This window comes from Podarcis erhardii (assembly GCF_964252035.2).
Source record: "Podarcis erhardii genome assembly, chromosome: 6".
In the NCBI taxonomy this organism is placed as follows: domain Eukaryota; kingdom Metazoa; phylum Chordata; class Lepidosauria; order Squamata; family Lacertidae; genus Podarcis; species Podarcis erhardii.
Genome location: NC_138510.1, coordinates 61,688,202 through 61,703,446, shown reverse-complemented (window position 1 = coordinate 61,703,446; position 15,245 = coordinate 61,688,202). Strand labels below are relative to the sequence as shown.

Here is a 15,245-nt window from a genome sequence, read left to right as displayed (position 1 = left end):
CCACCTCATGATACAGATGCTGTAGGCCTTTTACCCACTGCCCTGTGGGACATTTCATTGTCTCTCATGACAGACGGATGCCAACAACAACAAAGTTCTTATGAAGAGCAAGATTCAGATTATACCCGTTATGAGCACTGCTTCAATCTCACCCTTTTGAGAAGGAGATGCAGGAGGGGGCTCCACCTTATACTGTGCTTGACATTGGCAAACTCCCCAAGCCCCAGCTGCAATCTGACCCTGGTCTTGCATGCCTTCCAGTTGGCCCAAGAAACAATGTTATGACAAAATTTAAGAACCCTGACATGTTCTTTCTGTTCTTAAGCTTATATATCCTCCCACCCAGCAACTAGAACAGTTTTCTTTAACTGGATCCTTACTGCAGGTCTGTGTGATCACCTCCTAATCTCCTCACCCTCTTTAAAAGCCTAATATACTTAGGCGCCTCCCTGCTGGCTTCTTGAATTTTCTTATCTTGGAAACCTAGTATAGCTGCTGTGGATGAGTTCTGACCATGTTTGTATATAGCCCCGAACACTCTGGGGGCTTTTTTTTTTGGTGTGTGTCTGACAGAACCAAAGAGATGTTTGGTCAGAAGGCCCCCCATTTTGGTGAAAGAACAAGGGATGCAGCATGTGACTATCATTCTCACATCAAGGGCAGAAGCAACAAACCATTTCTACAGCCAGAGGCTTCAAATGAAAGGAAAGTGCTACTGTTGTCTTCTCCTGCTTTCTTGTCCTGTTTTTGGGCTTCCCAATGGCACCTAGTTGCCTACTCTGTGAAACAGAATGCTGAACTAGACAGATTTTTTGTGTAGTCCAATAAGGTTCTTATGTGCCTGCGGAATTTGAGAAGGGCCTTTTAAATATCCTGAATGTTAAACCCTCCCCCATTCATACATTTCTTTGTCTATGTGACACTGCTCTATTACAACATTGGAGCGGGCAGCAAGTAAGCATAAAACTGCGCCCAGAGCAATGGGTGATCAGGTGCTGGAGGCCAGAACTCAGCTGTGGGTATTGCAGTGCCTGTCCTGCAAATTTGTAAGCTGCCAGTCCAGTTGGCTTCTGAATGTGGAGTGTGGAATGTGTGGTAGCACAGATAGCAAAACTTCTTGGGACAGACCTACATTTACGATGGGATACTGAGATGGCAGTGCCTTGCACTGAGTGCTTGAAGATTTGTCTGACAGCTGTAGAAAGGAGGGATCTTGTTAAATTTCATAACAGGTTAAACGAAGTGTGTGAGAATTGATATGAGGCAATAATGAGGCCATTCAAAACTCTTAATGTTGTAGGTAGGATCTCTGGGAACCCTAGTATAGACTGAATATATAGATAAGAGAACCCAAAATGCTCTCCTGAACATTTTCACTGGACTACCTCGTTGAAACAAAATACTAATATATGGTGTTTCAACAAGGTAAATTTAAAGGGACCCCTGACCATTAGGTCAAGGTAACCCAGTGTAAATTTCAGTGGAGCATCCTGGGTTCTATATCAAGCCGTCATCTCAACATGATCTCAACATGTCTTGTTTCACTACATCACCTAAAAACTGTGCTCCCACTACAGTGAGTTTAAGAGATACAAAAAGATACTTGCATACACAATGTAAAGAATGAGAAGTCTTGTTAGCATTAGCAATTTTTTATTTTCCTTTTTTGTTGCATAGGAAATGCAGTACTTGCTTCCAGTAATCGTATTGTAATGTGAGAGGGTGGTAGCACTAATGGTTGAATACAAGAGTTAAACTAATCCACACCAGCTCAAAAACCTGCAGAGATTTAGTTGAAAAAAGAATGGATGCCCACAGTGATTCTCAACCAATTGCAAATTTTCACAGAACATAATAAAACTAAAATGATAACTCTGAGAGTCAGTACAAGGATACTAGAGGCACAAGGGACCCGATTCATTAAAAAAGTAGAGACACAGGGGTATTAACACAGGGCTGAGGTTATTTTGCAGCAGATCTCTCACATGTCCATTTTGTTACACCAAAATGAAAAAGAATTTCTCAATATTTGAACAGAAGAAGAGCCTGCTGGATCAAGCCCAATGGCCCATCTAGTCCAGCATCCTGTTCCCACAGTGGCTAACCAGATGCCTATGGAAAACCCACAAGCCGGATTCAAGCGCAAGAGCCCTCTCCCCTCCTGTGGTTTCCAGCAACTGGTATTCAGAAGCACTGCTGCCTCCAAATGCCAAATCAGAGTATAGTCATCATGGACCTTTGATAGCCCCCTCCTCCATGAATTTGTCTAATCCTCTTTTAAAGCCATCTAGGTTGGTGGCCATCACTGCCTCCAGTGGGAGCGAGTTGCACTGTGTCCATAAGTACTTTGATTGGCAGAACTGAGCAAGTGAGCCGGTGACTGTCTAATTGTGCAAAGAAGCCAACAGCAGGTTAATTGTGGGTATTCTCATTTGCTGAATGTTCCCACTAACACATTTTGCAAGCCTGCAAAGTGGCTGCAAAATCAGTTTCCTGCCTTCTTATAGTAGCAACAAAAGTGAAGGTACAGGTGGGAGACTGTCCACTCAGACACTGCTCTAGTCAATATTTGTGCTCTCCAAGATCAGATTAGTAGAATGCCTTCTCTACATGGAATTGCCAAGGTCTTTTTCAGCTCTTGCATTTATACTACAGATCATGATGATTCCTGGCTTCATCCTTTCTATCTTGGGGTAGTGGTGGGAGTTCACTGATTTGAGGCATTGCTGTAAATGAGGATGCAGGATGCAGGAATGAGTACATGAAATCTAGTGAAATACTGAATTAGAAGTATTCGCTCTAACATTGCTTTGCACTCGGAAAGATTATGAAGTACAAAACCTCTGCACAAAGTCTAGCAGATTATGCTATGGCCAAGAGAATTATCTTTTTGTTCAGCAGGACAGTACAAATCCCTTATCTGTGCAAAGTGCAGAATAAGGATGCTCTCATCAACTTATTATCTTCTAGGGATCCTTCCCCTTGTCAAATGATGTGTATATTGAAGGTGTTCTGCCTCCTGATGGACATGAAATCAGGTGAACTCTTGGCAACAATAACATGCTAAAATTTGTTCTTGTCATGGGGACAGAGGACGGGGACCTCAAATTTAGGGTAAGAATCATACAACAAAATCCTATGTTAATGCCTAGTGACTATTTATGAATCGGGCCCAAAGTTTATACAGACTTTTGAAGGAAAAAATTGCAACGGTGCATGAAACTAAATAGCCACATGAGGTTGGGTTTTTAAAAAGGTTCTTAAAAGTTTGTTTTAATATGAGGAGGTCTGATGTGAAGAAGGGTCAAGCATGGGTACCTGGTTTAAACACTGTCAACGAAGAAACCACTTTCAATGTCAGTTCCAAGTTGGAGAATTGTTCCTTACATTGAAATGATGTCTTATTTTTCTTCTGAGATAAGCTCTTAAGAGTTCTTATGGATGCTTCTAAGCAAAGGAAAAAATATCACCAGGCATGGATTTCTGATTTCAAACCCTATGCCTGCCCTTATTAATAAAAAAATTGCCCCCAACAAATAATACTGAATTTTAAGTTAAATGTATATATCCAAAATACTGAAAACACCCAAAATCAAGGAGAGAAAAAAACAGAATTTGTGTTCTCAGTGAAATATCTTTAAACCTATCTGACAAGAACCAAGTCAGAAAAAAAGACTAACATAACTTTGAGTAATATTCATACAGCTCACTAAGCATTATGGAATAGCATGCATTAATATTGTACGGTTATTTTACATCACCTATATCAGAAGGTTCTGACAGACAGCGAAGGCTACTGGTGTAGAAAAAATCTTACTTCAGAAGAGCAATATAATACAGATTTCACAGGCACTACATTTTTAATATATCAGGTATTATGCTGGTTTTCTTATATTTCTTTCTGTCCTAAAGCTGGCATTTATAATAATGACCAAAAAGGCAAGGATTGAAGTAAACGGAAACTAGATACCAAAGTTGATATATTTCTTTTTTCAGATTTATATTAGTGCATAGTTCTCATGCAGATAAACACTGCTATGCATTTACATTGTTGGAAAGCAGAGTGAATTGAGCCCCAAGTTGTCACATTTTTGTAAATCATTTTGCCAGCCTGTAATAGCACCATGTAATGGATTTGCATTAAACATTAAATTGATTTCAGAATTGGTGACACAGTATTCACTACAGTTAAGTGCTATGGAATAGCTTCAATGTTACCTGCTATATATCAAAGCAATTTTCATCCCACTGCTTTTTTATTGGAAAAAATAAAAGGAAAATGTACTCGATACTAATTAGACTATTGCACAGCCTTGGACTTGATGGTGGCATAGCCGGGTTTTACTGTCAAACAGTAATACATGCATTGACTTCAAGACAAAATTGGCTTTGTAAGCTTGATTTAATGGAAACCTTGCCTGGTAGGCAGAGTTCACTTCATGAGACCTCCCCCAATAGATCTCATGAAAGATGAGTTTCTTTTAGGTGCCATTGAAGCTCTCCTTACATTTTCATGTCGGTCGTGGTTTGCAGTGTTTGTTCTATGGAGGCCTTCTACCAAAGTAAAATCATTTTTTTTAAAAAAAGAAAGATATTTCCAGAGACACAATGTAAAGTATAATATTAAGTGACATTTTGTTTAAAAAGAAAAAAAAACACAAGGAAAAATACCTGTTTTATGCCACATATCTTGGTTTTTTTGTCTTTTGTTTTGTGTGTGTGTGTGTGTATGTATGTATGTATGTATGTATGTGTACAGTAAATGTTAACACTGTTACTACAAAGCTGCAAAATATATGGAACAAAAAGAAAACTGTGAAAGAAAACTAGGTAGAGGAATTTTACATATTCCTGTGGGCTGACTGAATACTGTGGGGAAAAAAGGTTCTATTCCTTCACTTTTCAACTCTTAAGAGAAGAGGGAGAGATCACCAAACAGCCAAGGTATACTCCCGGTGACTGACGTTAGATATCACTATATAACATGATTAATAAATACTTTATTGCAGGGGTGTGCAGAATGACAACAAGCTAAAGTCCTATTTTGAAAAGTGGTCAAAAGAATAGGAAACTACTAGTGGAGTCAATTCATAGAGAGCAGTGTTATTTTGCAGGGGGCGGACTGAGGAGGAAAATGGGAGCGGGAGCCCATGTTGTGTATCTGGCGGTTTTAAAAGAAAGGATCAGAAAGAAAAGTTGTTTGCACAAAGAATAAAAAGCAATTTTGAAATGGGGAATGGACATGTGAATCTGATTTTGAAGTGTGACCCAGGATTATTTCTCTATTGTAGACTGCACACCCCATGCAGTTGTCTCTCCTCAGATCTCCATTCTCTGCTCTACTTTGAGGAATAAAACTCTGTTTGTTCTCCACACCTGAACAGATCTGAACTGCTGTGTTTCTGCATGATAATAAGATGAACCAAAATTTAATTTAGTGTCTTTAATACTTTACAACCCCTGTTGGTAAACACCCTTGACCGCCTACCTAATGTTTAAAGCCTTTAAAACAATTTGTTTTATGAGATTCCGATCAGAATTCCCTAACTTTACCATCTTCAAACTTAATACGATAAAACACCTTCAAAAATACAGCATATCTGCAATGTCCATTTACAATGGTTCTTCAGTAGCCTATACTTCTCAAGCATAGGAATATGCTATACTATTGAGATAAGGAGAGAGGGAAAAAAAAATAACTGTATTTAAATACATACAAAAAGGAAACAGGAAAGTTTTCAACTTAAATCCAGTTCCCAGAGGGGGGAAAAGCAATTCTATGAATGCTGCCTTTATAACGAACAATCAGAAATTCCACTAAGCTAATTTGACAGAAATTTTCCTCATTTAAACAACATTACAAAAGTCCTGCATTATAAAATAGGGTAGAATAAATCAGTGTAATCAATAAAACTATACAACATACAAATTACATCGCTTCTGAGTGGGCAGATTTGATTCTTTCTCTCTTTGCGGCCATGACTACGGCATGCTCACTAAAAACAACTAACTGCCCAAACTATTGCTTAGTTTGCTTTGTTTTTGTTTTTTTTAAAAAAGGGTGCAATTTCGTTGTATATACAACCAATTTACTGGTTATACCTTGGCTTATAGCAAGGTTCTGACAAAATGTTTGTCTAGGCTTTTTTTCCCTTCACTGTGAAGCACTGAAAGCTGCTAATTTTTTTATTTTTTATTTTTTTTTAGTGCACATATGTTTTAATAAAGTAATGCCCTGCTAAGTGCTATAGGGAAGGCAAAGGATGCTGGCTAGTGGATGTGATACCATAACACTAACAATCACACAATACAACGGAGCAAATGACTACTCAACCACTTATTTGACATATATGAAAATCCAAAACATTTTTTTTCTTAAATAGAGAATAACCAGTAAACAATTTTCAGAACTTGGAAGTCTTAAAAACGTGCATATAAAAATGGGCATTATATACTTTTTATTGAATGTGGATTGATTGCAATCTGCTAATAAAAATGGGTGTGGGATTTGAAGAAAAAGGGAGGGTTTTTTTTTAAGGCTTGCTTGTGAAAGGAACAGTTGTAAAACAAAAATTGCTTGAAGCAGGGTTCAGCTTAGTGCTTCACAGTTTGACTGCTTCTCTAAGAAGAGCCCTTCCTGCGTGTGCATTCAAAAATCACAAAAAAGTACAAAGACAAACACCTAAAATACACTGCGTCAAGTGCAGCACCGACTTTGGTCAAATAAAAAAAAAATTAAAGAAAAATTAAGAATTGCTAAGCTTTTCTTCTACATGATATAAGCAGGTATTGCATATTTTCATATATCTGGGAAAAAACAAAAACAAAAGGAAGACTCCAAATAAAATGTAAAATGCAGCAACATCAAAAATACTGATAATCTAGCATCTACAGATCTCAGAATAGCACTGCCACTGACCGTACAGGACAAGAAAACACTACCGCTATCTGTGGAACAACTAACATCCTACTGAATTCTAAGATGCTGAAACTGACAATGGCTGACATAAAAGTCACATTTACAAAAAAGTGTCTCCAAATGCTTGACTAGGGAAAAAACCCCTTTCAATATAGGAACATGTGCAACAATTCCACAAATAATCGCTATCCAGGGCAAGGCACATTGATATGGAATTTTTTTTTTGTTTTTGTTTCGTGCAAATCAATAAAACAAAACAAAACAAAAAATTAGTTTCAGGGAAAAGATGAGGAGCAAAGTGTCTTCCCAAGAAATTCAGTTTACTTGATTGTATAGGACAGTAGTAGAAACCCTTCTGAAGGGCCGAACAAACATAGTTTAAAGGCAAGTGCCTGGATTAGGGATTACAATATTGTGTCTTAATGCACTCTACTTTACCCTACATTAACTATATAAAAATTAGTTACTAACACTAGAACATGCAGAGAATTTCTCTGATTAGCGAGACTCGCCAACCAGAACGTATATATATGTATAATATAGGAAACCTTCTTAAAGTTGCATGGGAAGCAAAGGGGTGCTCCGCTGTCTGGTAGGAAAAAAAAAATCACTTGCATTTTTTTCCTGTTTTTTTTCCTTTTTCTTTTTTTTGTACATAAGATCAGGACATTTTGGGTCCAAACTTTTTTTCTTCTTCTCAGCAAGTGTCCTTGCTTTGAACTGGTATAAGATGTAGAATCAGCATTTTGCTTCTGTTTTGTTGCCTTTGCAGTTCAGAAAAAAAACAACGCCAGTTCAGGGACACAAAGGCGTTTTATTTTCTGGACAGCTTTCTCTTATTAGCTCAAGGGCCACAGTCCAACTCAGATTGAAGCATACTTAAGGACATTTGTTTCAATGGTCTTAAGCACACCTACCTCCGTGTCTGGTTGTGGCCAAAGTATTTTGAGAAGTGATATACCCTATATTGCCGGAAACACATACGATTTTATCAGAATTGGCATAATCTATTATAGTGACTTTTAGCTTATAAAATTAACAGATATTATGATTTAATTTTAATTATGTGCTTTGATAACAGAAAATGATTAATTAGCATTTAATGTAGATAACATATTGTGGTAAAAGCACCATTAAATTTTGTATTTCTTTTTAAATTTCCTTCAGTTTTAAAGGGATACAAGTTTAACAATAAAAAACATAAAAAGCAAAAATAGCTCCCCCTTTTTTTTCTTGCAAGGCTGTTTTTTACCCCGATAATTTAGAGTCCTGGGGTGGTAGGACTTGGAAAACAAAAATAGAATTTTCAACAATCTCTATCTTACAAAGATATTTAGCTATCCAATGAAATTGCACTTTTCTCAATTCAAAATTCGATTGTTTTGATTGATTCCTGTCAGTTTCTATCAAAACAGACCAACTTCCCCATTTCCGTGTGGATTTTATATCATGTTGAAAATCATCAAAAATGTTTCATGTAAGTGCAGCATTTAAACCCTTTTTTTCTTTTTCATGTGAACAGCAGTAGGTTGATATTTTATATTTCTCTGCAACTTGAGTGGAAATCAACCTGTTGATAATGCTCTTATGATTCATGTCACGTATCTAACTGCCGACTCTAAAATTAAAAACAAAACAAAACACCTGATATGTTACAGAAAAAAACATGCCCCATGTCTGTCCTGTAAGTTCTATATTGCAGAATTCAGCTACTACAAAAGTTATCATGTATGTGTGTTCCTCATGATCTCTCAAGAAGTCCCACACCTATATGGGAAATTAATCAGTGAAAATACTGTAAAACAGCTAGGCGCCATGTGGAAAGTGTTATAACAGCAAGTCAGTAAGCAGCCAGCAGGCTAGCTCTACTACCCAGTGTCCCTAATGCTTACACTACCAGTTGAAACACTTCAAAAATTATGAAGCCCAAACATTTCCAGCACCATATGAGAAATTACATCGGTCACTAAGGTGTTCTTTTGTTTTAAAAAAATCCCCTCCTCCCGCCCCCCCCAAACAATGTTACGGCCCTTGTCAATCAACCATAACTTTTGCCGTTTCTGAATGCGAGCAGTTGCTTGCTGTCAATATCTGTTCATCTCCCCTTCCATGGATGCGAAGTAACTGCACTGTGTTGCTGCTGCTTCCATGTTACAGAGTTGGGAAGGGGTCGGGTGGTCTGTCTAGTGGGTGGTGGGAAGCTGTGAGTTTTATCCCAGGTACCAGGACTGCAAGAAGGAAACAAAAAAGAAAGGAAAGATTGATTTATTTTTAGTATTTATGCAATGCTTTCAGCAGAATCCCTCGCATGTTCATGGTTATGTGTAAAGAAACCTAGAAATTAACATTTGGCTATTTCTTGTGCCTAGGTACTAAACCAGTGAAATCACATGACATTGCACCTCTCCTTATTCTTTTTACATAGAGATGACTGAACACTAAATAAGAAAATTGCAAATCATTACACAGATGTGACTGATGTGTGTATATTTGAACATATGGAAGAGACACCAGTTGTCATGAATGCTGCTCTATCTATAAACTGTCACTTAAATAATAAACCTGTAGGGCAGAGATTTTCAACATCTTTGGGTCCATGGCTCCCTTGACCAACTCCATTCTTTCCATGCTACCCCTATGGGGCTCAGGAGCCCAGTTATGTCACCCCTTGTCTGCAGAGCCAGCAGGCCCTCACAGCTTTTCGAACACCTTCCCTTGTGGAGTGTTCCCTTAGTCTCCTCTCCTCCCGCCTCTCCTTGGGAGTCCTCTGGGCAGCCGCTGCCCCTTGTCTCTGAGCTGCCCCCAAAGAGAGGTGCCTCTTCACACTGCCCCACAGCGGCCTGGGAAGCACCCCCTGGTCAGCCCCAGAGGCACCATTTGCCTAGGAAGCTTGTAGCCAGAGCTGCTGCAACAAACAGCTGTGCAAGCCTTTGGGAGGCAGAGATGTGAGATGGAATCAGAGGAGGAAGGAAAGAGGGACAGAGGCCATTGTTGCCCATGTCACCCCTGACCATCATTCAAGGCACCCCAGGGTGCCACTGCACACTGGTTGAAAACCACTGCTGTAGGGAGCCCAAAAGTAGATTTAGGCAGTTGAGGAGGAAGGATAAAGCAGCAGTACAAGAAGCGTGTGGCTTTCTGCCACATAAAGATTTCAGGAGCTGCTTGGAACTTTAGAAATTCTGGCAATACAATGAGTAGTATGAGCTACACATTCCACGAAACCATTAAGACCATCTTGGATTAAAGTAATCTGAAGGTTGTGGCTAAACTTAGTTTACCTATACATTTCCCACAACTGAACCACACCCCTGGATTCCATTCATATGTGTTCAAACACAGTTGGATTCTCCTGAGACTTGGAAAATGGTGTTGTTATTTTTTGCTGTATCAATCTCGGACCATGTGAAAATATTGTGCCATATACACGAAGGTCCAATTGCTAAAATGGAAAAAGGCTAAGATCTATGTTTTAAAATTGCCATGTCAAGGCTGCCTTTCTATTGTCAGTTCTGAATTGTGGCTATAACATGTAAAATGGATAACTGACATCACTGACAGTTGCTATGAGGAACACAGCAGATGAACCCTGAAATAAGAGGCAATTGGATCAGCAAAAGTGCTGATACTTCTCTCTCTGGCCAAGTCTATGTTTGTAAATAAAGGTTAAACCTGGATAAAAGCTGTCTTCCATGAAATTAAACTAAAACGTATCATAGCACTCCATAAAATACAAAGCACTGGGCATAGATGTCTGTCATGTCAGACTGAGGTGAACCACAGCAGAAAAGGGGCTGGAAAGGTGAATTGTTTTATTTCCAATAGATTCAGAATACTGTTGCACACCACCCCAATCTCGGAGCGGTGTGAGTGGGTTCCAGGTGCTTACTCAGGGTTTGGTTACCTCAGAATGATGGACAGTAGAGTTATGGTGCCTTTACGATGTATGGTTTATTTACAACATATATACAGTACAACCTGAACCTACGATGGAGGTGACTCATACCATTAACACCCCAAGAGGGTCTCCCATAGCCACAGCCTTGGATTCCAGCAGAAATCAAGCATGGTTCTGTCTCTCGGGATTCCCATCCTGCATCCTCCTGCTTCTATATACCTCAACTCTGGCCATTGTCTTTCTAACTACTAGCCAGTTGAGGGAGAAGGACCCACCCATTTTTTCTCTGGCACAGAGTCACTTCCTTTGTTACCTTCATGACCAATACAGAAGCTATTACCAACATGAACAACTGAATCCTCTATTAGATTTTAACCCTGGCTGGATGCAGGCTTTAGAAGGACCTCAGGCATATGGCTAAGCCCCCACCCCCAAACTCACAACAATACATTTTGTGTTCTTCAGGCCTGATGGTTTACCTCACAAAAGCCACCAAATCAATGAAGGCGCGAGAAGAATCAAAACCCAATAAAAATTTATTTGATTTTGAACCCTGGTAGTGTAAAATAACTAGATAAGGTCTTGTTACTGTCAGCTGAACAAGCTTTATTCCCTAAAAAAATGTTTATGGGTACTCTCATTTTCCTATCCTTATTTCCTACTGAAATACTGCCCTTCAATGAGGTCAAACTTAGATTCACAAAATGTTTAGGGGTGTGCATACTCCTGCGTCCCTCGCAATAAAAAGCACTGTTTACAACAACCCTGTGAGGTAGGCTAGGCCGTGATTAGGCCAGGATCACTGAAGTCTAACACCGCATCCACTATATGTAAAGATTTTCTGGTTGTCCAGCTTTAATAATTTGCACCTTTTTTCTTTCTTTCTTTGACAGAAACAAAACACATTGCCCTTGCATCACTGGATTTTATGAGTGACATAATAAATAAAAAAAATTCAGCTAGGTGACACAAATCAAAGTGGTGCTTTTACTGTCCCTGTCATTTCTCAGACAAAATGAGCTTACACCAAAATACCCAGTATTATTAATATTTAAGTTGCATATTAACAAAGAAAAGCAAAAATCCTGCTGGCTTTAAGATTACATGATTTTTAGCTTTGGCAGTATGTCATGGAGGCAAGTTAAATAAATATTGCTTTATTTAAAAATAAGTTGGCAAGAGAAACACAGTCAATTCAGATGACTAGTTTCCTTTTTCACCCCACTGGCTAATTCTTTGGTCTTTTTTCATATCTCTCTCTCTCTCTCTCTCTCTCTCTCTCTCTCTCTCTCTCTCTCTCTCACACACACACACACACACACACACACGCACTCTTTCACCATCTTTCTTTTCTGATTTCATGAGTCAGAGCTAGACTGATAGTAATTAAATGAAATTGTTTTTATATGTAACTTTTGTTCAAAAGGTTTTCCTGAAGGTTAAGGTGCCTAGGCTCATTATTTTATAAGCAGTGCTATACACCAGATTAATATAGATTGGCTTTGATAAAATTACTCAAGTGAGTAAAGAATGGTACATTATTTACACAATTGAGTAAACAGTTGTCATTAGGGCCACTAAGATGAGTGTTTACTAATAGTGCACTGATTCAAACACATAAATTCTATATATACTGACGAACTTCTTGTATTCATTTCAATAAAATTTGCTCTCACGTTAAAACCAGAGCCTAGGGCTTGCCGTTCAGAAGGTTGGCGGTTCGAATCCCTGCGACAGCTGAGCTCCCGTTGCTCGGTCCCTGCTCCTGCCAACCTAGCAGTTTGAAAGCACGAATTGCAAATATGTAAATAGGTACTGCTCCGGCGGGAAGATAAACGGTGTTTCTGTGCGCTGCTCTGGTTCGCCAGAAGCGGCTTAGTCATGCTGGCCACATGACCCGGAAGCTGTACGCCGGCTCCCTCGGCCAGTAAAGTGAGATGAGCACCGCAACCCCAGAGTTGTCCGCGACTGGACCTAACCGTCAGGGGTCCCTTTACCTTTACCTTTAAGTGTTAGTACAGAACAGTAAAACCTGGATGGTGCGAAACATTACCCTGCACAGCAGACATTCACACAGCACCCAAGTTTAGAATCATGATTCTAGGAGTAGCTAGCAAGAAGTCACATGTTTTAAATTGAGAGAAAGACCATTTGTCCCTAGTTGTTAGAGAAGCTATCACCAGGACCTGCCTATCAAGTTGATAAAGGCTTCCAATCCAACTTGGTAACACACCTAACATGACTGTTATTTTAAAAGCATTAAAAGTAGCATTCGTGTTACAGATTTACTGATTTATTGAAACAAGTCCCATGTAAAGTATGCAACTGACAGAGGCAAATGAGAAGTGTTAGGCTGAACTAATTTTTAAAGTAGTGATCAAGAACGATGTCTAGGTCTTAATTTATAGCGTTTTGTTGTTGCTGCTGTTCTTATGGTTGATGTTAACTGTCAGTTAGTAACCATCCCAAAATTACAGAGATTTGATTCAGACAGTCTGGATGCCTAGATGGCCTGTTTCACTTTGGGACATGTAGTAAAACGCTTGAAACTGTTTGCATTTTTTTCAGAATGCAGCTTGTGCATGGTATTTCTTTTAATAATACTCAGTGCACATTTTGGACAGCAGGGGGTGCACTTTTCCATGCCACTTCTTTCCTTTGCTACTCACTGCACAGGGTTTTTTTTTGGGGGGGAGGAATCTGCAGTGCTTCTGAACTCCTCTCAAAACGGGGTGGGTGGGTGGGGAAGTTTCTTCACCCATCTTACTATTCAGTGTGTGCCTTGCAGACAAGGTTACCCCAGAGCAGCTCTGTAATCCTTCACTGAAATAGGCTTTATTGATTGCTCTGGTCTATTGTTCCCTTTTCAAGTCCCCCAAGTTCAAGTTCATCCTGGTGTTACATCATGTCTGGTTGCTATGAGCAACCAGACAGACCCAGACGTGACTATCATTAGCAAGAAACACTCTGCTCTCCTCCCACCAACCTTCCAGTGGCTCTGACGTAGCAGGGCCACTGCAAACACATTGAAGTATTTATTCAGCCTAATTTATGACCTACCCAGCAAGCGAGACCCCCACTCCAAAACCCAATGCTGTTGTATATTTAATTAATCAGCCTCTCTCTGGCACTTGGGAAAGTTAGACAAAGGGCTAATTATTGTGTTGCACTCCCCACACTTTTTTTTTTTTTTACTGGGGTGGGATAGGGGGAGAGAAAGAGTTGAATATTTGCATGGGAAAGAAAACTTATACGAGGCTCATGCCAGTCGCACCCTCTCCCCATAAACACCTCTCTCCCACTCTCCTGCCCTGCTGACATTTCATGAAATACTTTAGCTGCTTAAGGGAATTAGAAAAAAAAAAATCTGATGTGAATGTAACTCCTTCAGAGTTGGTATTCAGTAACACAAATCAACTCATGACATGTTTAAATTTAAATGCTAACCACACACTCTGAGAGTTACTTTAAAGGTTAGTTTTTAATCAATAGAAGTTGCTGACTCTGGAGTTTTGAGCTGCGCACTGCAGCTCTTGTGCCTTTGTCTAAGCCTTAAGGCTTTCAAACTTTTTTTTAAAGATGATTTTAGCAATGATTTGCAGACAGTGCTGTTGTGTTCTTGAGGAGCAACATGTCAATAAAGGAATAGAGTTACCCTGCACTGGGGGTGTCAATATGACTCCTGGAGGCACCACTCATGTCTGACACAATGGAAAGCTGATTAACTCTTTGCTGACCAAACTGGACACTAAAAAATCATTTGCAGAGATGTTCGACACTCAACTGACTACCAACTGACTTTTTCCCCGGAATAAGATGCCCCAGTACACTGTTTACAACGTCAGAAGTCTGCCTCCCCCCCTCCCAAACATGCAACCACCCTTGATTATTATTTGTTTGCATTTCAAAGGCATTAAAGAGCATGTGCATTTACTGGATTCACAACAAATTCATAATGTCTCACAGAAAAAAAAGTCCATAGGCAGTGGTTCTACTGTGGTAGCATTTTAAACTTCACCCTCCCTATTTCCACCACTCCGGGTGTGAGGGTAAAATATTTTGGATTGTGTTCGAATAGCAGCTAAACTATCTTTTCGACAAATTTTCAGCCTTACAATTGAAAGAAAATGTAAGCTTCAAAATAAAGGGGGTGTTTAAATGCATATGCTGCCACAAATATCCTCACATTTGGTCTGCGATTCACAGATCCGTCTAAGTAGTAACAACAAGTATATGTGCTGGAAGAACTTTTTGGCATGTTGGGTAATATGCAATCAGAAATGCATTCAATATTTCAATTTTTTAAATATCTGGTCCTATATGGGATTCCCAGTGGTCTCTAGTGCAAGGAACTACTCAGGTCCACATCTGAACAGCTTCAGAAAATCTGCAGCATCAGAAATGCCCAGACCATTTACTGGGCCTGCA

General features: G+C 39.4%; 1 protein-coding gene across 10 annotated transcripts in view; it reads right to left on the bottom strand.

The window, feature by feature from the left end:
* Positions 1–1,633: 1,633 nt before the first annotated feature.
* The window catches only part of NFIA (nuclear factor I A), a 416,610-nt gene continuing 402,998 nt past the window's right edge, over positions 1,634–15,245 (bottom strand). For all 10 annotated transcript variants that reach the window (XM_081867215.1, XM_081867220.1, XM_081867213.1 and 7 more), the window contains one exon: positions 1,634–9,147. In XM_081867215.1, the coding sequence (XP_081723341.1) occupies positions 9,071–9,147 (77 nt within the window). In that variant the 3' untranslated portion in view covers positions 1,634–9,070. The remainder of the gene's footprint in view (positions 9,148–15,245) is intronic.